The following is a 25,418-nucleotide window of genomic DNA, read 5'->3' as shown; positions in this document are numbered from 1 at the left end:
GGCGGGCCGAGCGGAGCCGGCGCCGTTGGCAGCGCCGCTCCCGCCCCGCCCGCGATGTCGCTGCTCCGCGGGCCGCGGCCCCGCGCCGCCGGCAGGAAGGGCCCCAGGAAGGCGGCGGCGGCCAGGCGGGACTGGGATGTAAGTGCTCCCCGCTGCCGGGCGGCTCGTGCTGGGAAGAACGCCCGGGAGCCTCGGTGCCCACGGACGGGGGAGCCACCGCCCTCCGCAGGGGCTGCGCCGTGGAAACGCCCGCGTTGCGCGTGGGTCGGGGCCGGCAGGCACGGCGAGTGCGAGCGGACGCGGCCCCTCTGGTTTCCTTGGCCCTCCCTGGAATGTAGAGTGTAGGAATGGCCCCCCTCCGGCATCTCCTGGGGAAAGGGCACGCTCCGGTTTGGTGGGGCTCTCGTTTTTGGCGGCCGCCTCGCCGAGGGTGGGACCCTCGCCATGAAGGTGCACAGCAGTATAGTGTTAGGCGAATTGTACTGCAATTTAAAGGTGTTTTTATTTTTTTATAAAACTTAAATAAAAAAGTTTGCCCTCAGTTACGACCCTTGACGTGTTCCCTGGTTCCTTTTCACAGAGTACCGTCCATGATTTGACAGTGCACCGTGCAACTCCTGAGGATATCGTAAGTTTAATAGCAGTCACTGCTCTATTCCTCTGGCAAGGACATTTAGCTGATTGTCTGACATTAAAAAGTGCTTGCCATGCTTACAGGGATATTTTTTTGCCAATGCTTAATCTCTTTTCAAGCTTCTGAATGTGTTGTCTCTTTAGTGCCAGTTTTTTGTTTATGATACTGAGCATCCCGAGCTCTGGCAGTTGTTCTTCAGTTTCTTGTTCCCACTGGGAAGCAGTAGCTGCAGTTTTTATTTCAATAAATTGCGTGCCATCATAAAAGAATAAAAACATAAATACATGAAAGATCAGTGCATTAGTTGAAGGTCTTACTTCTGCTGGGAAGGACTGAAAGATGTGCTTTTTCTGAGGAACCTCTCTAATTCTGAAAACACTTAATTTTCATTTAAACAATTTAACACAATTTGTTTGTACTGAGTGACCTGTTGATTGCAAAGTATATTAATTCTTTGCAATAAACAGATCATGTATATTTACATTTATTTAATTACATTGTATTTACATGTATTTAGATGGGTATTTACATTTTTGGTAGCACTAATTACCAGGATGGAAGACGCAGTATGAGCTATTATTATAAGTTTTGACAGGTTTGTCAGGACAGATGGTCGCAGTAGCAAAGAAAGACTTGGTTCTACAAGTGCTTACCTTGATAGCTTCTAGAGACTTTAGCAAGCGCCTCACATATTTAATTTCTTTAATTTCTATTTAAACTATATTTTTTCTATATAATCATTAGAAGACACTATATCTGATGACTTGCAATGTTAAATCAGGACAATGTCTTTTTATGCACCTTATAGGTGGTGGTGTTAGGTTTTTGCCTCCCTTTACACTGACTTACTGAGTCAGTGGTGAAGGGCAGACAGAAATTGAGACTTTCCCCATTCACCTTTGGAACTGCTTTAAATTTGGATGGTAATGATGGCATTTTACGCTTGTGGATGTTTATGAGGTTGTCATTGGCACTACTGTGAAGTTAACATAAATAATGTTTGGTGCATGAGTGATAAAACCAAGAAGAGCTCGTTACCTTTGCTTTGCAAATATCGCTTAAGATTGATTTTTGAAATTATTTCTTTTATGTTTCTGTAGCTCCGTCGCCGTGAAATACACAAATCAAAAAACAAAGCCTTGGCACATGTGGAACTCCAAGAGAAAGCACTGAACAGAAAATGGAAGAAGCAAAGGCAAATGGATGCAGATTCCTTGGAGAAAAGGAAGCTGGCTCTGATGCGTGAGGTGAGAGCTACATTTGCTCTTGCAGCCGGCTGCAGGTGATTTGCAGCACTCCTGGAAAACCACTTGTGCACAAGGAAGCCACAGCTGCTCCTGTTGTTGGACAACTTGATTTCATATGTGCACATGCTGTGTGTGTTGTATGCATGCAGTGATTGGAGTAGACTGTCTGACAAACCAGCTGTTACCTAGAATTGCACATTTGACCCAGGTTGCCTGGCTATGGCCTCTGTAATTCTGCAGGCCTCTTTTCATCTGAACAGAAACTGTTTGCAGAGTTCAACTGTTGTAAAAAGTATGTGTGTGTGTTCTTTGAGTTTTTATTGCCAGCTTGCCTTTTCTTCCTCATGTCTGACATTTTTCTGTGATGCAAACATGAACATTTCTCTATCAGGGAGGCACATTGTTTATTTAAACAGAGAAAGTACAGTGCCAAGGGGGCTGAAAGGGTGAGGCAAGAAGTTGTTAAGGAAAGAAAGTTGATGTAATAAAGATTGATGAGCTGTGGCTGACAAGCTTGTCATCTGAAGATTGAAAAGCTTGTTATCAGCATGCTAAAGCACTCTGACTGTAAATATATTATTGAATTTGCTTTTGAATATTGAACTGTAGCAGTAAACCTAAGCCTAGTTAACAAAGAGTGGCTGTCACTGAAAAGTGGTGTTAGATCTCCTTTTTCACAGGGCTGGTTATTCTTTCCGTGTGTTAAGAAAACTCATCTGAAAATTAGCTTTCAGACCTCTTTACTGGAACAGGCTGAGAGTTGTTCCTACTGGTAAAGAATGATGATGAACAATGTTCACTTAGCAGTCAAAATAAACATGATATGCAAGCTCTAAATGTGCAGTGGACTAACTATCACAATCTTCATTGTTTTGTCTTTTGTAATTTTTCAGAAGTCACTTTCTGAACTGTGAGAACACTCAAGAGAACATAGACAAACAAATGCAAATACTTGGAATTGAAGATCACCACCTAGTTTTCTATTAGAAAACTTTTTCTCTGCAGTCAGAGTAAAAATTTTGTATTATGAATGGTTCACTGATTAAGCCTCAGACTTGGACTTTTGTTATTTTGGTACTTTTCTGCCAAGGATATTTCAGCAGAGTATTCAAAATCCACTGTGAAGTGCTACATGACTTTCCCTAATGCAGCCCAGTTTCAATAATGCTTCCATGCAGAAATAAGTTCTGTGTCACAAAAGGTGGATTAGGCCATATCTTCTGATATTAGGTGGCCTATCTATTATGTGACTTCATTCTTTTGCAGATGTGAAGCTCATGTTTAGGAAATAATCTTCTATATTTGTTGCTGTTTCGAATGAAAATGTACAAATCTCACATCCTCCTGAGTGGTTTGCCCCTTTATAGTTATTCAGTTTACTCTCTGTTTATTCTGAATCAGTGAAAAGGAAGACAAAAGTAAATTACGCCAGGTAAGATGAAACAAATCTGGCTGCTGCTGTTTCAAACACTGGCGACTTCTTGTGTGTAGAGAAAAACAGAAGAGTTACCATTTTCACCTCTCCCTAACTTAAATCTTGTTCCTTGCCAGGTCCTGTTTTCTGAGTAACTGTGGAGACTGTCTCTCCCAGTAGAGTGCAATCACTGAGAGTTGTTTCCTTGTCCCTGTTACCTTGGTGATCTTTTTCTTTTAGTGCTGTGAGTGTTACTTTCTAAGCCTCTTGAATCCTGCTCAACTGCAAAAGACTTGGAGACAAAAACTGAGTAGTTGCTGCTATTAGTATTGTTTCTCATGTAGTTGTGTGTTGAACAGACAGACATTACAAAAGAATTACAAAATAGATAAGCAAAGGTTTACTATTTTGGGGATTCATCTGCATAAAAATCTGAATGAAAAGATAATGAGCTTACTCTGAAGTTTAGGACTGTGAATTTGTAGGTACCACACAGATAGGTCCTGTAGCAACTTATTAGCAGCTTAACAAATAATGTTAGTGCATTGCACCAAAGAGTAGAGAGGTAAATACATTACTGTAGTGGAGAGATTTTAGGATGAGTCCTGTTTATTTTGTTTCGATAACAATCTGAAACAGGAGGGAAGGTGATTTTTAATGAAATTAGGTGATACTAAACCGGGACAAAGCACACTGCTCAGTGAATTTATCCAGGGCATGTAAGTGGAGCTAAATGGGTTACAATATGATACCGCTTTTTCTTCTCCTCACAAGCAAATGTGAGCTAATCTACCTTGGGAGCAATGCTCTAAAAATGTTCATAATGTGTTCAGCAGGAGGGTAGAGCTTAGGAACCTGCTGATGCCAAAAAAGATCTAGTGAGGAGGGTAAAAACAAACTAATCAGGATAATTTTTGTCTGATTATACACATCACTCTAATTTTAATTATCTGCAGGAAATTAGTCATATAAACTTTTTTCCTTTTTTTTTCTTTCTATATTTTTTTCTTCTGCCTATCTGGTATAATAACTTTATCTAAAAACCTGCATTGTTTTGATGTCAGATGGAAAGCCTAGATTTAATCTTATCAGATGTGGAAATTGAACAGTGGTCTGAAAAATGAGATCTGTGAAGTGCTTGAAAGATGAATATTCACTGACTTGCTAAATTACTATAAGTCTAATTTACTGCAGTGCAATGCAAGTTCAAAAGACTAGAAAAACATGAAACTCAGATATGTGGGGATACTTTGACATAACAAAGTATGTAGTAAAATAGAAGGTTGACGAAAAACAAGTGAAATGCCATTGCATAGAATTTTTTGTATGAGGCTAAATGTAAACCAGCAAACTTACCAAGGGCTGTTGAAAAGAACTCTGTGGAGATAGCAGTTTAGAGTACTGTGAAACTGTTTCAAAACAGTTTCTTAAGTTTCTTGAAGGAGCAAAAATAGTCAGTCAGTTTTCAAATTTTGAGTAGAGGGCATACATGAGCCTTTTCTGTGAGGTCTTCTGAAGTACTCACAGTCTCTGGATCAATTTGATGAACCATGATGAAGGACATCACTTACATATCTCCTCTCAGCTGTTTAGGAATATCTACCTTTTCCCCAGGCTGTGGGATATAATTTTACTAGTTTTCAATTTCCAGCTTTTGAATGAAGCCAGGCATCAGTGAGGAGCTTTAAATTGTGTTCTGCTCACAAAGCCTCACCCCCCGTCAGTTCCATTTGGCTCCTGGTAACTGCATGCCTCTTGCTTTGCACTCCCAAGACATCCTTCTTTGGGAGGAACTTGTTGTGATGGACTTCAAATACTAGAGAGAGAATTTGAATATAGAAGCTGTATCTTCTGGAGATTTCCAAAATGTCTTCTGATGCCAGATGTTGTCAGCTGTGTTTATCTCTGTTGGAACTTTTGGTTGTATGTGGCTTAAGTTTTAAGTAGGATTTTCAGGAGGCAAGACTGAGTGAAACAAGTCTGCTTGAATTGATTTGAATATCATCAAATAATACATGTTTTGGGGGTTGGATGTACATAAGTGACTTAACATTGAGATCAAGTGATTTGAGGAATGTTTTTTTTTTTTAATTGCAATATATGTATTTTTTTTTTTTTTAATGAGCATGTCATAAATACCCGGCTTCTTGTGTCAGGCTGGGAGGAGAAGAGGGAGTGAAAGGATTTGTTCTAAAGAGAGTCAGTGGTGATGGGGACCTAAGAAGTAATAACTGTTTAATTTTTCAGAAAAACTGTATGAATTCTAATTACTGTGAATGAAGTATGGTGTTCTGATCTATCTTATTTAGGATCTAATTGCACAATACCAACTTTGCAAACATTCTCTTATTGACTGTGCTCTCAGTAACTGTTTAGAGGAACAATACCAGGGAAAAAAAAAAAAGGAAGTAATCAGTCTGCTCAGTGTAAAGTTTCCTTATACCCTGTACTTTCAGATTCTGTCTGATCAGTACCATTGGCAAGATGTATTGGAACGATCTGGTCAGGTTATAGCTGTGGCAAAAGACTTGCTTGAGGCTGCTCCTCGCACACGAACAGGTAGAACATCTCATCTCTATGTGGTAGCACATTTAAGATGGTCTCCTTGCTTTCCATGAATAGTCTTGCTTTGCAAAGCTTTCTTTTTAACTGCTTTAATCTCCTTGTCTAATGTGGTGTGATTGATCCTGTTCCTGTTGGATGAAACACAGGTGAGGCTATCACCTCCTGCAGCAGGGGAGAGTGACTGATGGCTGGTTACTCCACTGTATTGCTCCAATGTGGAATTTCACATCAGGTGCTCTGAAACACCTCCATGCTCACCTTTTCACAGCCAAGCTACTGGCCTGTGCAGAGCAACAGTTTGAGCTGCTGCCATAGTTCTGATTCTCATTGCTGCATGAGCTGACTCTTTGCTCTTGGATATGGTTGATGATTTATCAACAATATCAGCTTTTCCTTTTCTTATTTTGGCTTGTGGATCCTTGTGATGCTGGAAGGCAGGATTGGCTGGCTGTAGATGAAATCTTAAACCTAGGGGCTTTTCTCTGTAGGCTGCCATTCTCTTTTGTTCCTGGTGACTTTGATCCTGCAAGCTGGTTCTGCACAAGTGAATTTATGCAGGTGGGAAGGACAAAAGCTGGGTATATGGCACAGTGTATTAAATTAACCCTGTGGTCGGTCTTTGGTTGTTGTTTAAAGTGACATCCCTGTGACCCTTTTTTTGTGAAGTACAGGAGCTTGATTTTCAATACAAAGTCCTGAAACATAAGTACAGACCAAGCCCTCTGTGTTCTTTCCTCTGTTGTTTAATTCCTCTAGGTTTTCCTAATGTAACAATGGCTCCTAACTGTGACTTAGAAACATCTCAAGGACCCATTGTACAAAAAAGTCATCCTCCCAGCCAGCTTTCTGTCCTTAGTGAATCTGTCATGGATTCCCAGGTAATGTATATTTTGTTCCATCCATACACATCCTGTGGATTTTTTGTTTAAACAAAATAAGACTATTCAAAGACAAGAATTTTGAAGCAGAACTAAATTCGTTTTTGTTGATAACATTCATACAAGACAAGATTAAACAGAGGTGAGTTTCTTTTGTGAGACTCTAGGAATCGTGATTTTTTTGCTTTAACTACTGGATATGAGAAACAAACATCATTATGTCTTGTAGAAGCTCTCTCAAATTAGCATGCCCTCCCTTTTAAATTCTGGAATGCTTAGAAAGAGTACAATGTGATTAAAGTCTAAGAGAAGAACTTCTGTATCACTTAACTAATTGCCATATTTCAGAATATGTCTCTGATCTACTGATTATGTCTGCATATATGGGGACACAGCCATTTGTATCCCAGTTCACTCCACAGCCTTGATGACTCCTACAAGTTTAACTTTTAATATTTCACATTATTTTACATTTATTCTGATTTGTTGTAAACAATTTTAAAATTGTTCAAAACTTAATTTAGTTCGCCTTTGTGCTCCATTTTCTTTTAATAACATATTGTACCAGGAATGCTCACTGGGGTTTGAGAACAGGCATGTGATACTCCCAGAAAACTTCTCTCTGATGAAGACCAAACAGGTTGTTGGGAGCAAAAGTGATGGTGTCATATTCCCACAGTTCTCTTCTTCCATTTCTTATTGTCTTGCAAAAATACCTGTAATTTGAGTTGTGGTATTTCTGTGTTAGGTATTGTGGTGTGGCATTTGTTTTTCCATTTTTTGATATTAGGAGAGAACTGCAGCACCTTTGTTAGCTGTATCAGTGGATGCAAGCTGCAGGATAAGCTGAAATTTTTAAAAGAAACAGGCATTGATTGTGTGTCAAGCTTCTGTGAGTTCTTATGTGCCTACAAAAATCACAGTTAAAGGCTATCTGGTGAAACCTGTCCAGCAGCTCAGAAACCTGGTAGTTTGAGCAACCCTGATTCCAAATTTGGTTGTTTGTATTTAGCTGTAAATGTAGTACATAGGATTGTGTTTTGTTCTAGTTGCGTTTTACGTACAGACTATAAATGTAATTTTGCAGGTCTCATTATGAAGTTGTTTAGCTTGTAATGTCAAATGACTGAAATGTTATAAATGGTATGGATTCAGGTTATTTTTCCATATTTTGCCTGTTGTATCTCTGTTTAGGTACAGCCTTAACAGCTTTTATTTTATCCTCTAATTTGCATGGATTTTCATATTTAATATAAATCATACAAAGAAAATATTAGTTATTGAATTAGTCACCTGCTTTGTTATTTTCAGAGACAATTGTCACTATCAGTGTTTCTTAGGTACTAAAGTCCCCCAGAACTTCCTGCAAAGGGGTGTGGGTTTGGTTTTTTTTCTGTGTGGTATTTTTATTTTAAATATCTTTTGGGGGGAAAGACTAAAACCAATGTTTTTGGTTTTTTTCTTGAAACAATTCCATTAAATTGGTCTCTGACTTCTTCTGAATTCTGTTTTGTTTTCTTTGTTGTCTCTTGAGAAGGCTCTTAATGAAAAGGAGGAGGAAGCATTAGCAGAAGATGGACACCATGATGTTTTGGGTTTCAAATCCAGGATCAGTTCTGACAGGTCAGTACAAATATGGGTTTCCACCTGCTTGACATTGGAAACAGGTGGAGTCAAAAGGGTGTTGAATGGGTATAGTTAAGTTAGTTCTTCTCTTTCCCTTTGCCATCCTTTCCTGATCTCAGAATTCCAGGGAAAGGCCTTGTTGTAACATTGAGACTGGGAATGAGAGTGAGTAGGGAACTCACCTGAGCAATTGCAGATAATTTTAGGAGCTCTGTCAAGACAGAATCTGGAATCATGCCATTGTCCTGTTACAATTCACTGTTATTCTTGTTTTGAATATAGGCTACTTCGGTTGTTGAGAAAAGAAAATTCCTTGGTGAATTCTCCGTTGTGGGTTGAAAAGGATATGAGAAAATCCACCTTATCACAGGAATCCAATGTGCCTTGCACTCCAACAACTGTTTCTCCTTCATTGGATCACTCAGGTTGGGTTTGCCAAATCACAACAAGGTTGTTGGGCTATTTGTAGGATCCTGTCTGGAGTTCCTATAGTGGTCAGAGACAGAAACATATGCTGATTTGGCTCAGATGTATTTCCAGACTAAAAAGCCATCTCTTATCATAAAATTACTCTTGAACCCACTAGTATTAAGAACATGCCTGAAATATTTCACATGTACTCTTTTTTGTTTGTTTTGTGTTTAAATCAGCCCTCAATGCTACCAGTGTAATCAAGAGAACCCATTCAAGACTTCGGAATGAAGATGAAGAAGAGTCTGTAGACTCCAGTGACACTGTGAGACAAGTGCTGAACCCAAACTCAAGAAAACAAAAGCAAATTGCAGCAAAGAGTTAAGTACTTTTAAAAATAAAATACCCTTTGTCCAAGGTCCTTAATGTTTTAAGAAAGTGTGGGTGGAAGGGATTTCTGGGAGTCATTGAAGGGCTAATACCAAAGTTTGATGAGGGGGTCCTTGAGTCTTGAGTATTTCTCAGGCTGGATGTTCCACAGCTCCTTGTCTAGTGTGTTTTCCTGTGTTCTGCACATTCATTGGCAAAGCAGAGTCCATGGGAATTTGGGAACCATAAAACAGCCCTTTGAGGCTGCCAATTAACTTGCTGGTCATGGAGTTCTCTCCTGTGCAAGACTTCTCTAGTTCTGATCCAGATTTGTGTTCTGTGCTACACAGATTAAGGATGCATTTCAGTCCCCATATTTTATGTGTTTGTATGAGGGGACTGACATCAGTTACAAGCTGTAATATGGAAGGAGAGTTGCTTACCGAGTATGAGAAAGCAGCAGATGTTTTTCATTAGCAAACTATTTCCATGCACTTAACTGGAAAGGAGAAAAATGCAAACAGGTGTATCCAAGATAAAAGCACCTAGCAGTTGTGCTTGAGAGGTACTACTGTGGCAGCAAAAAATGTGCTTTTTAGGCTCTGACAATAACTGGCATAACTGGGGACATTCTTTGATGGTCTGTTTCATCTTACGGCAAGAGAGGACGTTTCCTTTGATTTATTTCAATAAACAATGTAATTTCATTGGTACTGCAAAGATCTCTAAACAAGTTGAAATTCCAATTACCTCTTTTTCTTCTCCTTCAGTGAAAAGAAAGCAAGCTGAACAGAACTCTGCAAGACAGAAGAGAGGTGATTCTCCAGCTAATTTAATCCAGACTGACCTTCAGAGGGACAGCAAACCCAGCCTAGATGTTCTCAGCCACATGATCCAGGAAGTAGAGCGTGAACTGGAGGAATATGAACGATGTACAGGTCGTGAGGTCCCAAAAAAAGAGAGGAGTGAAGGCCTGTCTGGGTTTACTCTGTCACTGGTGAACGCTCTCTGTCGCTTGATGCGCTACCTCAAAGAGGTGAGAGACTTAGAACTGCTCCTGGAGAGTGAGTGAAGAAGGGTGTAAAATTATTTTACAGATGGGAACTTTGGTCTTTTCTGGCTTCCAAGCATTTTACAGTGAACTTACCAGTACTTATTACTAGGTTTGCATGCAATTAGGAGTTAAAACTTTTGGTTTGTCAGGAACTGGTTTGTTAGGAATTGGTATCTCTAGTGAAAATGGAGGAGTTGACTGCAGTGAAAGTCTGTATCTAAGGGCAGAAAATACCCACTGAAATAATTGAAAATTATTATTCACATATACTCAGAGTTGTAGCAGGGTAATAACTACAGCATTGTTTGCAAATTCACTTTCTTCCTTCACCTCCCAAAGGTGATGCTGTTGTCATCAGAGCAGTGGACCCAAATCCCCTATTTTCCTTGAGGGATTCCTTAGTCCTCTTTTTACTGTCAAGAACAGAAACTTTACCTTAAGCAAGAATGACCTGAAGTGCTCACTGTAAGAATGCACAGCTATGAATTAATGGAATTCCAAAAAGAAGATCACCTGTGTGCCATGTAGAAGCTTTTTTTTCAAAAAGAAAAGGAAAAACAGAGTGTACTAGTTCATCTGTATCCCAGAGCTATTAAGAGGCAGCAGTGCCTCACAGATTCATTTGTTCTGTGTGACATTTTAAACTACTTTATGACAGTTCCTGCACTCTTAATAGGTGCAGATTATATTATCTAAATGCTAATGATCTATTTCATAGCAAAGGTAATAGATCTCTAATGAATGTGGAACTGTCTAATTTTGGTTCCTTTTCAGGGGGTATAATAATTGAAAGGAGGAAACCCATCTTATTTTAATTTTTTTTTTTTTACCAGATGTATAATAACTTTATCTTTGTATTACTCTGTATTTAATCTGTATGGAAGAATTTACTTTGATTAAGTCCTGGAAGCAAATAGTAAATAATCAATCCAATAGTGAAAAGCAGCTGCCATCAGAAGATGGACTTCAGCTGAGAAAGTATTTTGTTTTAAAAAAAGTCTATAATGCTTGGTTTATGTTAAAATTGTTATACCAAAGCAGAGAATTAAATTTGGTTCTTTTGCCTAAGGAACCTTCCTTAGGTTTTTCTAAGATCCTAAGGAAGGATCTTAGAATTTCAGTAGCATGTTTTCTGTTTATTAGGAATACATCAATTTAATAGAATCCAATTTGTGTTTATAATTGTAATTGCAGTTATAATTCCATTTAGATAATCTTTCATGTTTCTACAGAAATGAGTTATTCCTGAGCCTCAGATGTCTTCCAAAGCTACCCTCATAATTTTTCTTGTTACCATTAAGTCCTTCCAGAAGTTGATTGTTTGCATAATTGTCTGCCATGCACACAAATTTACTACCTAAATTCTTAAGTTAGCAATATTACAAAGTCACTCAAGCTGCATAATGTGGTTAATTTTATTCAGGTTTGCTTGAGATAGATACTGCATTCATATCCTAAAGTGACTTTTCTCCTTTGCAGGGAGGTTTAATTACAATTATAATTTGAGAATTTGCTGGGAAGAAGCCCAGCTTGTCTTAGAGTGTTTCATAAAACCTGGTCCCTGTGATGCTAGACATAGATCAAGCACTTGTGTGTACCATCTGTCTTGCCTAGCCAACAGAGTTAGCAGACTTCCAATGCCTGGATTATAACTGACAGTGCTTTTTAAGAAAATGACTTTGCAGAGGATCTTTAAAAAGCCCCTGATTTTACTTAAACAGTCAGTTAGTCAGTCTTCACGAGGTTTCAAAGGTTTTAGAGATTCCCTTTGTCTCCTTCTAGTTTTGTTGCAGAAAATCAGAAGAGTTGCAATAAAAGATGTTGCCTAATTTATTTTTACAATTGTATCTAAAAAGTAGGAAGAGAAACTTGAATTCAGGAATCTCTCATGAAAGTGTTTTTATTAAGTGATTAATAAATCAACACCTATAAGAAGGAAATAATGGCTATGGAAGAGGCTAGAGGAAAGGAGGAAAAGAAACTTCTGAAATATTTGCAAAACTATATTAAATTCTTAAAGGGAAATGGATAAATCTGATTTGGTTTCTAAACTGATTTTTAGATCACCTTCCAGATGTTAGAATTAATCATTCCCTCCTCACCCTCATTCTGCTGAGAAAGCTGTTTCTTTGCCAGACCCACATGATAAAAAGAGTATGGGCATATTTCCTGGCCCTGTGCCGCTCTGTTCTCCCTGTCTGCTGCATGTTCTGATGCAGTGTTAAAGCCCCCATGATTAGAGCCACACCTGGCAGTGGGCTGGGATGAAAATCCTTCTTTCAGGGTATACCAGTCTTAAATCCTGCCTAGGGATAGGAATATATGTTAACCCTGATGGTTTCCCTATGCATAAATGTAGGACAGAGCTGCTTGGAAGCTTTTCCTCCAAGACTAGGTTAGTGCTGTGTAGGATGAGTAGATACAGTAGCTGGTCCAGATGATCTAAGGCATCAGAATCTTCATTGCTGCTGCCAGGGGAGAAGTGCTTTTTTTGTGCTGTCCTTGATTTCTGAAAAGAGAAGACCAGGTACAGGTTTTTTTATCCATTTTCTGAGCCAGTATGCTTCGCTTGGATCAATACAAAAAACCCTGTCCTCTCTAGCTGGAAGGGAAACAGAAAATGGATGGTTTGCTTCTCATATACTTAAGGGAGGTGTATCTGCCTGTCTTTGTGTCTAGTGGCAGTATCTGTGAGTTAGTCTCAAAAATATTCATTTATTAATTCATTTCATGTGGATGCAGAGCTATTTGGTTATCATACTTCTAAAACCCTCTAGAACTTCTTATCTCTGATGGAAAACATTAGAAAACACATAGATTCTCCTTGACTTAGTCAAATTAGTCTTCATTAATGAATTAGGGAAACTAAAGATTAGGCACAAGTAGCATGGAAAACTGACCAGCATCAGCACACCTGGAATTATTTGATTCCTGCATGAAGATTCAGTGACTTAAGAAACTGTATCTGTGCAGAGAGAAAATGCTTTAGTTATATCCTGTAAAGGCAGAAGAGCAATGATTCCCTACAGTGTCCTGGAGGATCAAAGATACACAGTAAGCTCTCTGACAGTTCCCAAAGCCAGATAATTCCATTTTGTCTTGAAAGTAATGAAGTTTAGCAGTAGTGGGAAAAGCTATTACATTATGATGTCATGAAGACTCCTGGTTTCAAATATGAGTCTGTATTGGTTTATAGTAAGTTTTCAATTTTTTTCTCCATCTTTAGGCTGAAATGCAGCTGCATGAGAAAGAGATGGTGAGGCAGCAGCAGAAGGAGATGTTGAATGAACACAGAGAGCTGATTGATGCTCTGACTGCTGAGGTTCTTCAAGTAAGGGAAGAAAACATTACTATACAGGTACTGAGCCCTCCTTGCTTTTTACCCATCAGGATAACGTGTTAGAATTATGAGTTCTGTTGCAAATATGGGCTGAGATGCATTGTCTCAAGTTCTGGAGATTTTAACCATAAACAGAAAGAAAGTGATAAAACTGAATGAGGAGCTTGAGAATTACAGTAGCAGGTATGAAATGTTTGGAAAGTTGTTTGTTTATCTTTATTTAACCTCAAAGCCTGAGAAAGTGCTGGTTCTATGAAACCGACCTTTACTTAATCCATCAAAAAGTTTAGGCATCTTCCTTCACACTTCCATACTGTTAACACTACTGGAGCAATGAGTAGATGTAATACTACATTTTCCTTTTTTTTAGTTTCCAGTGGAGGTAGATTTGATGATTGGCTACATTTGGGAATGATGCAATTAATAAACTTTAGAGAGGAAGTAATGTCATGTAAGAAAAGGCAAAACAAATGATTTATAAATGAGAAACGTGGAGACAAAAATATTTAATCCTAACTGGAATCCTAAAGAATCATGCAGTAGTATTAAGAGGCCAGATTTCTTCTCAGGACTTATTGTAGTATATAATTTTCTAATTTATGTTGGTAGAACACAAATTTCTGTAATTCTGTGTATGGGGTTTTTCCCTCCTCTAGAAGAAGCTTCAGCAATACATGACAGTAACAGATCAAAAGCTGATGTGCCTCACACAAGCATTTAAAGGCCTCCCTTTGGTAGAACCTGAAAGAGAACAAAGTCCAGAACATTTTGGAATTGCAAGCAGAGGCCCAGCAAACAGCCAAGGTACGTACAATGAATGTGTGAAGGATGAAAGAGGAGTTGTTACTTTATCCCTGTAGTGGAAAATCTGGTATTTAATAGATGCCTCCTTGCACAGGTTGCTCTTGCAAGAGTGTGAATGTCACTTCTGTAAATTCACAGGCCATATGTTCTGCTGTGAGCACAAGCCAAGGAGGACAGTAGCTTTCCCCCATTAAGGTGGCTTCCAAAGTCAGTTTCATTCTGAGGCTCCTAAAAGAACCGCAGAAACCCAAAGAAGTCAAACCCAACAGAATCAGCATCTCAGCTCCCTGTTGCTGAGCAGCCTGACAGTCTCACATTGGTTCTTCCATACGACACTGGAGGTCGCTGCTGGCCAAAACAGCAGCAGCTGAGGCCCAGAACCCACCAGTCAGAGAGGTGTGACATGGAGACAGGTTAAGCTGAGCCAGTAGATTGGTGCCAGACTAACCAAACATGATTCACCTTGGACTGTTAACCACCTTTCACCACTGAGCTTCCTCCCAGCTGTTTTTCCTGGTCAGTTGTTTAAATGTGTTGCTGTTGCTCCTGAGGTCAGTAACTTCGTGCGAATCCCAAGATTTCTCAGAGTTCCTTGTATTACATAGTTAAATGTTGGGTTTGTGAATCTTCCTGTAGTTAAAAGCTTTCTTCCTCGAAGGATTTTCTTCTTTGGAAGAAGACACATACCAGACCCTTTTTGATGTGATTGACCCAGGTCTTGTAAAAGCAAACAAAAGGAAACCACCCCCCAAAATATAAAGTCCAAACAAGTCAGAAAAGCACCCCTCAAGAAAACCCCAACCTAATACTCAAACCTTCACATTCAACAATTCTACAGCACTAGAATTTTCAAATCTCTTCCTTAGTAAAAGGAAGAATATTTTTTTTTTTAACTGAAGAGATGTCTTATTTGAATTAAATTATAATAAATTCAACAGAGTTCAAAAAAACCTTGAATTGTTTTCTAATAGCATTGTTGCCATCACATTCATGGAGCATTAGGAGAAGTGCATAAGTCTGATTTTCACAAGAGAATGTTGCCAAATGCAGCTCAGATACCTGTTCAAATCATGTATCTGTAAGTCTTGTGCATGAACTACAAACAGATGTCATACTACTGTCCTGAAATTGCAAGGCTATGTGTAAGAGTTCTTCCTGCTCTTATGGCCAATAAAGATTTATAATTTGCTTGAGTGAAAGAATTCTGTACCTGAACATCAGAAGGAAGGTGTGGAACATACTCTACTCTTGTCTGTCTTTTCAGGTATCTGAACATAGGAGTTGTTACTGATATTTTTCCTACACTGCTATTTCACTATAAGTAGTTTTTTTTTTACTTTTTTTGTTTGGTTGGTTTGTTTTGTTCATTTGCTTAACTTTCACCCCTGCTTTGTCTTCAGAAAAAACTGATTTGACCTACTCTGAGGCCAAGACTGGAGCAGGCAATAGGGAAAATATGCTGAAATTTCCACAGGAAGAACTTCCTTTCACCTATCACCCAGGGCCAGGTGCCTCAGCTGATATGAGACCTGGTAGAAGCTTCCCAGCTCATGTCTTCCAGCCAGCTGTGCTGTTGTCCCCACCACAGCAGAAAAGCACTCAGGAATTGTCTTCCCTCCAGAATGGTGAGATCTCTTTGACTGCAGTAGACATAGGAGTCTGTGTTGTGTGTTACTGTTTCAATCTCGCATTACCTCTGAAGATGTATTTTCCATGGAAAATTTTTAATGTGTATGCCTAGGTATATTGGCCCTATAGCTGGAATGTCCTCTACTGCACTCAGACACTTCCTTTGTTACTATGCCTATTGCTGGACAGCCTTTACACTTCCTGTTTTCCATCTGCTGGCAGCAGTCCTGCTAGAGGCAATCCAGACTGACATTTTCATTCTGTACTCATTTTGATTATCTTACCTGTGTGATTGCTGAAGCTCTTTGTGAATGACCTGCAGCACATAATTTCAGATCTGCTGATGGTGTAATCCAGCTCCCGTCACCTTTAACGGTGGGACCACTGAAGCCTGGAATTTCTGTTTCTGCAATGCTGCAGACACAACAGGATGTCTGTAAGCTGTGTGCTCCTGCTTTGAGCAAATCTCCTCAGCAAAGGAGTTTTTAGAATCTGTGGAAGCCAGGTTTCATTGGGTTTCATTCAATACACAGGAAATGGTTGAGGACATTTTGTGTGAAATTGTGTTGCCAGATAACCAGGTAGCTCAGTCAGTATCCATAGCTCAGTTCTGGTTCATGGGAGGAATAAAGTTCATCAGAGTGATTAGGGAAGTGTTTCTCATTTATTCTTACTGAAGTGAGCAGAAGGAAGCACGCTGTGATTCTAAAACTGAGCTGTTTCCTGCTGCAATCTTCACTGAAAGCACATGCATCCTACTGGACATGCCAGGGTCCTGGATAACACCCTTGTTGAGAGGCAGATAATTACATCCAGGGCCAGAGTGATCGTGGCTGACAAGAAGGAGGGTACAGGAGTGGGTTTTGGGGTTTTCCTCCTTTCTCCCCCCTTTCAGCTATTGTTTTGTCAGCCTTTTCCAAGGCAGAAAAACAACCAAAAGTCCTTCTGATTTTTAAGGAGTTGGCTGGGCAATTGTAAGTTTATATCTAGTTCAGCCACTTGGTGGGCTGCTGTGCTGTGAGGAGGTGCATAAACAATCTGGAGGAAATGAACTAAAGGTCTTGCTCTACAAAGAGCAATGTCTGGTTTCAGTCCCATTGAGAACTGTCAGATGTCTTCTGTTATTTGAAACAGCAATGGAGAACTGTATTCCAAGATTTCTCTAAAATATATTGTTCTTCTCTTAAGACTGATGCTAAATGGCCCAACAAATGTTAAACTTAATGAATGTTTCTTTATGCTCATAGCTTCATAAAACACACTCGAGTGTAAATTTTTAAGTATTCATCTCCGCTCAAGAGGCAAAAACTAAAGCTTGTGAAGGAATGGGCTATTTGGTGTATGAAGCATGGAAAAGCTGGTTTTGGTTACAAAAGTCGAGTTGGACTGTCATAGCAGCAGACAGTGCTGTAACTGTAGACATGTCTCTGTGGTGTGTTACCTCTTTGTTGATGATGACCACAAAAAAATACCTCACTACTTTTGTTGGCTACAGTGCTTCCTCTTTAGGGGCTAAGTAGTTAGTTTATTACCATGCCAAAAGTCTTCTACGTTTTTCTTTTAGAATCTAAAAGTTTTGTTAATAACCAAATATAAATATCAAATATAAATATAACTGAAACAAAAACTTTGTTTGTCAGGTAAAGTAACTGAATTTTCGAAAATGGAAGACTAAGAAGTAGTATTTGATCGGTCAGCTAAGAAATTCAAAACAATTTATCTTCTTAGTGACTACTCTGTCAATCTCAAATCATTTGAATGTAAGACTGCAATAGGAAATACTCACATAGTGAGTTCTTACAGCAGGATGTTGCGTAGAGTGGTTTTGATCAGTACCATAACACCATTCAGGCCAGATAGTACAATTCAAATTTCTGCTTGATTATTAGTAGCCTGATGCGATAAAGTCACTATCAGTCCCCTCAGTGAGCAGTAAAGTCACTCTTGTCTCCTCAGTGAGGATCTGAGTGTTCTTACTGTTTCTTTATTTTGTGCCTGTAGTGTTTGCAGCCATTTCCCAGTCTACTGAAAGAGAGCCATGCAAGGAAAGGAGCTTACCTTCCTCCCTGAGGACACAGATCACAACTGAGGAGAACTGCCCCATCTCTCAAAGGCAGCCAATTCCTCCTGCAGACAAAGAATTGGAGAGTTCCCATGACAAAACCCATCTGTCCTGCCCAGGTGACACTGGAAAAAACAGCACAGCTGAAGAGTTCCTTCGAAATGGTGATCTGCTGGGACAGATAGCTGAGCTCACACGGCAGAATGCTCTAATGAAAGCTCAACTGAGCAAATTCAGAGGTGCCTCTGGAGACAAAAGTGATTGTCTGCTTCAGCCAGACTTGACACAAAATACAGATCCCAGTCCAGAGTCTTCACAAGGACAGGTTAGAATTTAACAGAAAAGAAAGGCTGGATCTCCTTTCTGTTGATTTGCTTTCCCATAGTTTACTGGTGCTTTTTGTCCTTCATATTGTCACTTACTATTTGTTTTCTTGGAGACTTGTGATTTTTCCATAAGCCAGTCAGCAGTAGCTTCTTATATTGGGCCTATGTTGTACATGGGTTCTGAAGAAGGTTATAAGGTTATGCTGCAGAAAGAGGTGGTGTTGTAATGTGATCCAAGCTCTTGTACTTTGGATGCTGTTAGCAGTGAAAGCACTGCACCAACCCACAGCTTCTTGTCAAGCTTGTAAAATGCATATTTAAAGCCATGTCATACATCTCTGCTACTCTGACCCAAAAGTAGATGAGATTCAAGTTAGTGCAAGTACATCCTTTGCAAATGTTTGATCATAGTGTATATGCTTGTTGGTTCTATCTTGTCAGTCCTCTTCTCTGAAAATCCCAAAGATTTTTGGGAGAGACCTTGAAGGCTTCAGTTTAAGAGGAAAAAAATTAACCTGCAGCTAAGCAGTTACTTAGTAGGTTCCCAGTGAGTGAAGTTAACATCACAAAAAAATCCCTGCCCTTGCTATTGTCTTTTGTTCTATCACAGTGACTGCTTGACTGTTAATTAAGGATCCCAAAGATTGTTAATTTCTTCATTTAAATGTAGGCTGAGTGTGCTGTCACTTTCCACACTGGGTTATGTTGTGTACTGTTTAGTAATTTGGTTGTACAAGTTGATGCAAACCCTTAGTAAGTGTTGTTTTTGTGGAAGCAATTAGGGAGAGGGAGGGGAAGAGGTCAAATAAATCAAAACTTGGTATAAATATGAGTTCCAGGACACTTCTGCCAGAAACCTGCTTTTGCTTCCCCATACCCTCCTGAATATGTGTCTCTCTGATTAAGTATATTCTTAATTATAGTTAATTGCTGGGTGTTTATTTGGTTTGGTTTGTTTGGGTTTGGTGGGGTCTTTTTTGGGGGGGTTGTTGTTTTTTGGGGTTTTTTTTGTGGTTTAGGGGGTTCTTTTGGATGGGGGTTTGGGTTTTTTTTTTTTTCTTTCTCAAATTGTATAGACAACAGCTGTATTTTTCCTACTTGCGGGAAGACCAGTATAAAATACTGTAATGTTTAATCAATTGAGGACTTAGATATAGGACAGTAAAAGGGCCAAAATCAAATTTTTCACAGAAGTGCTACATAATTATATTCACTTTCAGTTTGAAAATGAAATGCATAGAAGTACTTGAAATATATTGTGTGCCCTCCTTTAGGGTGAAAATTTTAAATATTTCATTGGAAGTAATTATTCCATTATCCAAGTAGAGTCATCTCATGGTATCAAGGAGCTTGGAGGAAAGAATAGCGGAGCTGACTCGCCAGAGTACAGAAGCACGGGATAAACTGTTGCAGTTGATAGACCAGCAGAAATCAGCTGCTGCTGATATGGTCCCTCCAGTGCTGTCTCCTGTTCTAACCCCATCCCTGAATTACACTGGTAAGTACCCAGCTTCAGGAGAAACAAAAACTAGTCAGTTTTAACTGGTCCTTATCTTACTGGATCAGTGGTCGTGGTCAGAAGTACACTTGCTGTTAATGCCTGTGTGGTACAAACACCTCTTACTTCAGAGAGCTAAAAATATATCATCTAAATCTCTGCTGAAGTTATCTTCTAAGTAATTAGTCTGCTGCAAGTACTGTGCTTCATTGTTAAATCTGTTCTTTGGTTTGTTCTTGTCTGAAGAACAGGTGCTACATTTGGACATTAGTAGGAACTTCTTTACAGAAAGGGTTGTTGGGCATTGGAATAGGGTGCACAGGGAGTGGTGGAGTCACCATCCCTGGAAGTGCTTAAGGAAATATTGGATGTGGCATATTGACAAGGTGTTCAGAGGTTGGAGGTGATGCTCTCTGGTGTCTTTTTCAACTTAGTTGATTCTCTGATAATCTCTGGTGGTCAGGACTGGGCTTTTTAATCAGCCCTCTTATCATGCAGAATCCTGGGTGAAATAGACTGAAATATTTACATCAGGCTTCTAAAGCTTATGGCAGAGTGGTCATCCCACTCTCAACCCCATTTTAGTTTTTGTCTTTTGGGTACTCTTTCCATCAGATTGTCTTGCTGAGTTACTGCCTGTGCTAATAGAAAGGAATAACTGAAGCTTCCAGTCATGTAAAGAGGTAAATTAGCTTAGGGAGTATACTTGCTGGTTCAAGATTCATAGATCAGCTGCCATGTATAACTGTAAAAAAAATTACTTTGCAGGAGGTCAGAGCTCCTTTATCTTTTCATGGTGTCATTGTCATTACAAGCAAAACTGCTTGTGACTGTGTACAGGTCAGAGACATCTGTCCTGTGAAACCACAGAGGATGTACAAAGAGGAAAGGACTTGGAGAGAGGAATATGGGGGAGGAGGGAGCAGTGTGTGGGTATTTGCATGCAGGTGCCTATGCAGGACTCCTGGGTCCGTTCATAACACTTGCAATGCTTGTTTGGCTGTTGTAATGTAAATTCAGCATGGTAAGTAAAAACTTAAAGAAGCAAAGATGAGAGATCAGAAGTCTCTAAGCATGTAATTGCCAACAACCAGAAAGTTTAACTGTGGAAGCATCATTCTATATATGTGAGCATTGTGTGTAGCTGCTCTGAGTCTCTGCTTTCACTGTCAGTCATTTTCAGAAAGTGAATGTGAGGTTGGCATTTAACCTGATGTTTTATTTCTGGTCTGTGTATCTGTGCCATTGGGAAGAGATTGTGATGCCTCAGGGAAAAACAGTAAAACAAAATGAATGTTGTGCAATGTTGCTGTGTTCTCATCAGAATCAAGCAATTATTTATCACCTAGAAAATGCAAGGAGGACAGCTGAAATGTCTGTTCCCATGGCAGTGGCTACAGACAGCTCCAAGGATGACAGTGTTCCCCATGCCCATATGACCAGTATAAGAAGGTAAAAGTTCATCCTTTACTGTTTCATATTTGTAGTGTCTTAAGTACCAATGCAGCAGAAATTGAACACAATGGATAAATTGTAGTGTGTGTTTTTGGCTTTGTGGATTTTCCCTTACTTTCTCACATTAAATCTGCAAATGGGACAAAGGTCTAATAGCTTTTTCACAACTTCCTTTGTTTGTATTTTAACTATCTGCAGTCTGACATAAGACAGATGAGATGTGTTGTTGATGACTGCTGATGAGGGATCCTAACTCAGGATCAGAAATAACATTCTAGTAGTCACTTCCATTTTTCACTTTTTATATCTTATTTTGAATATTTCCAGGACTGTAGGAGACTCCAGCAAACCTTTAAGTGCCACATCAGAAAGTACCAAATTAACTTCTGTCAGTCAAAGACCAAAGGTGAGTCTGCAAAATCTTTAATCAGAAAATTTTAATATGTTATCATAAAAGGAGAAAGATAATCATAAGAAGGATGAAGAGAGGCAAGCTCTGTCCTGTTTTAAATATCCCAAGGCTATTATCAATCACTTAGTGGCAGATTGGATTACAGACAGTTGGTAAGAAGAGACCTGAGTACTAGTGCCCTAGTGACAGTCATTATTTTCTGCCACAGAGTTGTTTATAAGTAACTCTTTTCTGCTGTGGCATCTTCGTGTGTTAGAACTGGAAACCTCTGGAAATTTTCCCTGGTGGCTCCAGAGAATTTCAAGCCATGATTATGATGTACTGGTAGAGCCACAGTCAAGAGGCAAGCAAGCTCTTACCTAGCTGTTGCACAAGTCAGTTGCTGAAGGATGAATAAATACAAATGTAAAGAAAGCCCCAATCTAGATTTCTGACTCCTGATGTGCAAAGAAAAGGATAGACTGTGCTGAGATGCTTTCACAGGGAGACCTGCAGTGGTACAGACTGATAAACCAGTCATAAGAGCTGTTCATAGGCTTGAAAGCAACCATGAGGACATATCAATAACCTATTTCCTGGTGTCCAAAATGTCCTAAATTAAGTTAGAACCTGATAAGGAGAACAGAGTTAGGGTCCAGGACTTGCTATCGTAACGGCAAGCTATAAATCCCTAGAAGGGAATTTTAATTTTTGAAATTATTAAGGAAGGTGTGGCTTGAAGTAGGTGGTGTGACTCCCTCCATGGTGCCAGTGGCAGACAACAATCGTGACACACAGATCTATGGAAAATTTACTGTATATTATTCTCAATTGATTTCTTCTTTTACAAATTTCTTCTTTTCTTCTTTTTGATTTCTTCTTTTTTCTTTTCTTTTTCTTTCTTTACTGTATATTATTCTCAATTGATTTCTTCTTTTACAGATAGAAAAGCAGAAAGAAGAAGGATGGTTTGCATTGTCAATGCATATTATGTAAAGCAAGCTGACCTCAAGTCCTGTATTTTTAAAATATTTTTAATTAACTACAAATAAATTACAATATCTCTCTACAGATGTGCAGTTTAACTCTGAAGTGTTTTTATGTCAGTGCCATTTGTATGAAAAGGGCCATGTCCTTACTGTATTTGTGTCCTACAGAGCAATCTAAGAAGCCCTGGGAATGAGTTTCTGAGCTGGACACACTGCTGTGACCTTACACCTTTTCACCAAAAAAATTTTTCATGAGGTTGTAAACTCAGGCTGCTGGAGCTTTACAAGTAAGCATCTTGATACTTCTGTTAGGTATATTGAAGGCAGAAGATTTTAGAAATTGCCTGTGAAACTTTCTGGAGCATGTGTTTGCACAAGGTATGGGAATAAAATGTCAGGAAGAACTGAGATGAGGGAAGGTACCTGCATTGATAAGGAACCTGGAGATTAGGAAGGCAGTCTGTTTCTGGTGGATAAGTATTTGCATCAGACAGAATTTATTCCTTCTGTGGTTTACAGTTGATCCCAAAAATTATGTTTTCTGTGTAGTTAACTTGTTAGAGATTGCATCTGGACTGGAGGATTGTTTTTCAAAAATCTCATTTAATATTTTTATAGTAAATATAAAGTGAGTATTTGAAGTTAAAATCAGAATCTTTTTTGCTATATATGAAAGTATGTGGTCTTTGATATAACAGAAAATTGATACATATAATAGTATTAAGCTGGTTTGCTGTGTGTTTATGTAATATTCTAATGCCCATGGTTCTTATATTTGTTTTATTTGACTTTTTAAAGTAGTCATTATTTTATTAGCAATGATTACCTATAAAATTTAAGAATTTGAGGAAATGCTTTGTTATCTGTTTCTTAGGTTGTAGTAAACCTTGCCAAAAACATTTATGATGGAGATCTATAAAATGAAAATTAATTTGCAAGTCTGGGAAAGAATATAGCTGCAAGTATCAAAACCAGACTTTCTTTTAACTGTGAAATTTCCTCTTAGAGGTAGTGATAGGATGGAGCCAGCCTCTGTCCTTTTGTCAGTTCAGTTATAGGAGAATGAAGAAAATAATGCTTCTTTTTTTTCTGATTTGTTTTTTGTAAAGGAAAGGTTCTAAACAGATCTAGAAAATAAAAAAGTGAGATTCAGAAGAGGGTCTGTTCAAATGTTCATTGGCATTTCCATGATTTATTTTTCCAATGTTAGCTTTGGGAAGTGAAGAAGGTTTATATTTCTGTATTTTGTGAAATAACAGTTAAAATTGCTTGGAAGAAATCCCTCAACTCATGAAGAGACAGCAGTGCCACAGTTGGGATGGGACTACATAACCATAGTGCCACAGGTAATGCTGTTGCCTCTGCTAATGTTTGCTACAAATTCTCTGTAATTAATTAGAATTCCTTTTAGAATACAGGATTGGAATTAATCCTTAGAGTAATCTATTTTCTTTAACTTGGAAGTCTCTAGGTGGGAGGGACACATCCACTCCAGATGGCTCCAGTCACTTCCCACCATCTCCACAGCCTGTGACTTCCTGTGGTTCAGGCTAGGGTCACAAAGTGTTCTGTGGTTAGAAATGAGCTGCCCTTGGGATCTCATGGAAGTGTGTTTGCTGGAATACTGAAGGCTAGTAAAGCTCAAGGCAGTGTCTGAGAAACTGCTAGTGCCAGGAGTTTTATGGGGGATTTGTTTTTTTTTGTCTGTTCTAGACCAAGAAACAAACTGCAGCTGTTGATAGAATTCAACTCACCAGCTCAAGCTTTGGTGCTTGATAAGCAGGCTGGCCTGTACCTGTCTGAAACAAAAGGCTGACTTGTGAGATTAACACCTGCTCCTGCAGGGAACTGGTTGGATTTTATATTTCTTTGTGTGTACATATATGCATAAAAGTGTGCTTGGTCAGGCCTCATACTGACCTCAAGTCTCATCTAAGTGAATTCCCTGCTCTCACTGCCCCGCAGCAAGACCAGGTTTTTGTTCCTAGCTCTATCTCAGTGAAATACCCTGCTGTTATACCCTTTTATCTCCTTGTCCCAGCAGTGAAGGCAAAGGAAAAACAAACAACTCCATTTGTCTTCTCAGTATCAGTATTAAGTGGGCACAGCACCAAGCCTGACAGAACTCAAGAAGTGATTGGATAATATTCTTGGGAAAATGGTATTGATCTTAGGGCTGTCCTGTGCAGGGTCAGGAGTTGGAATTCAATGAGCCTTGTGGGTCCCTTCCAACTCTGAGTATTCAATGATTCTATGGTCTTTTGCATGTAGAAACTTAGAGCCTTTCAGATCACTTCCCTCTCTCAAGTATGCCTGAAGGAAGCTAAAAAAGATCAATGGCCTGACATCAGAAAGAATTTGCTTCCTTAGAAAAGCCTCCTTGGAAAAAAATACGGTTTCATCTTCCCTTCAGAAAATGTAGGCAGGATTCAGGAGAGATTAAAAAGAATATATATAGCAACAGAAAGCTGAAAGTGGCAGCAGGTGGCTGGAAAGCTGCAGGGAGGGAGGGGAAAGCAGGAATGTCTGGTCAGAAGCCACAGCAAGGGCAAGTCTGCACAAATCCTGTGTTGCTGGGTGGTTTAGCTGCAGCTGCTTTGGTCTTCAAAGAGCTGCTGCCAGCTGAGGGGGATAATGCTTGACAACTTCAGACTCTTTCCTGTTGCAAATCTGGAGGACAAGAGAGATCCACACATCTTTTGCTGCTTGCTTTCTATGTTTCAAGT

General features: G+C 39.3%; 1 protein-coding gene across 8 annotated transcripts; it reads left to right on the top strand.

Moving 5' to 3' along the window:
* On the top strand, positions 1 to 24,170 carry SPICE1 (spindle and centriole associated protein 1). Of its 8 annotated transcripts, XM_085572450.1 has the most exons (18): positions 1 to 138; positions 581 to 628; positions 1,735 to 1,881; positions 5,752 to 5,854; positions 6,617 to 6,738; positions 8,276 to 8,361; positions 8,647 to 8,789; positions 9,015 to 9,155; positions 9,915 to 10,180; positions 13,425 to 13,556; positions 14,195 to 14,342; positions 15,743 to 15,967; positions 17,973 to 18,358; positions 19,686 to 19,857; positions 21,207 to 21,309; positions 21,640 to 21,718; positions 22,861 to 22,979; positions 23,952 to 24,119. In XM_085572450.1, the coding sequence occupies exons 1-17, from the start codon at positions 55 to 57 to the stop codon at positions 22,945 to 22,947; spliced, it is 2,472 nt and encodes an 823-aa protein (XP_085428576.1). In that variant the 5' UTR covers positions 1 to 54; the 3' UTR covers positions 22,948 to 22,979; positions 23,952 to 24,119. The 8 variants fall into 8 exon arrangements, 6 of the variants coding, with proteins under 6 accessions (XP_085428576.1, XP_085428591.1, XP_085428575.1 ...); XR_014953032.1 differs by lacking the exons at positions 22,861 to 22,979; positions 23,952 to 24,119 and adding an exon at positions 22,646 to 22,774 and having other exon boundaries at positions 19,634 to 19,857; XM_085572465.1 differs by lacking the exon at positions 22,861 to 22,979 and having other exon boundaries at positions 23,952 to 24,170.
* Positions 24,171 to 25,418: the final 1,248 nt, after the last annotated feature.

Source organism: Lonchura striata, chromosome 1 (assembly GCF_050655825.1).
Source record: "Lonchura striata isolate lonStrDom1 chromosome 1, ASM5065582v1, whole genome shotgun sequence".
Lineage (NCBI taxonomy): Eukaryota > Metazoa > Chordata > Aves > Passeriformes > Estrildidae > Lonchura > Lonchura striata.
The sequence above is the reverse complement of the archived record's forward strand: the minus strand, read 5'-3'. Positions and strand labels throughout refer to the sequence as shown.

Coding starts and splice junctions, on each gene's coding strand:
- SPICE1 (XM_085572465.1), top strand. CDS start 55: ATGTCGCTGCTCCGCGGGCCGCGGCCCCGCGCCGCCGGCAGGAAGGGC. Junction 8,362..8,646: donor TCCAGGATCAGTTCTGACAG/GTCAGTACAAAT, acceptor TTTTGAATATAG/GCTACTTCGGTTGTTGAGAA. Junction 9,156..9,914: donor AAAGCAAATTGCAGCAAAGA/GTTAAGTACTTT, acceptor CTTCTCCTTCAG/TGAAAAGAAAGCAAGCTGAA.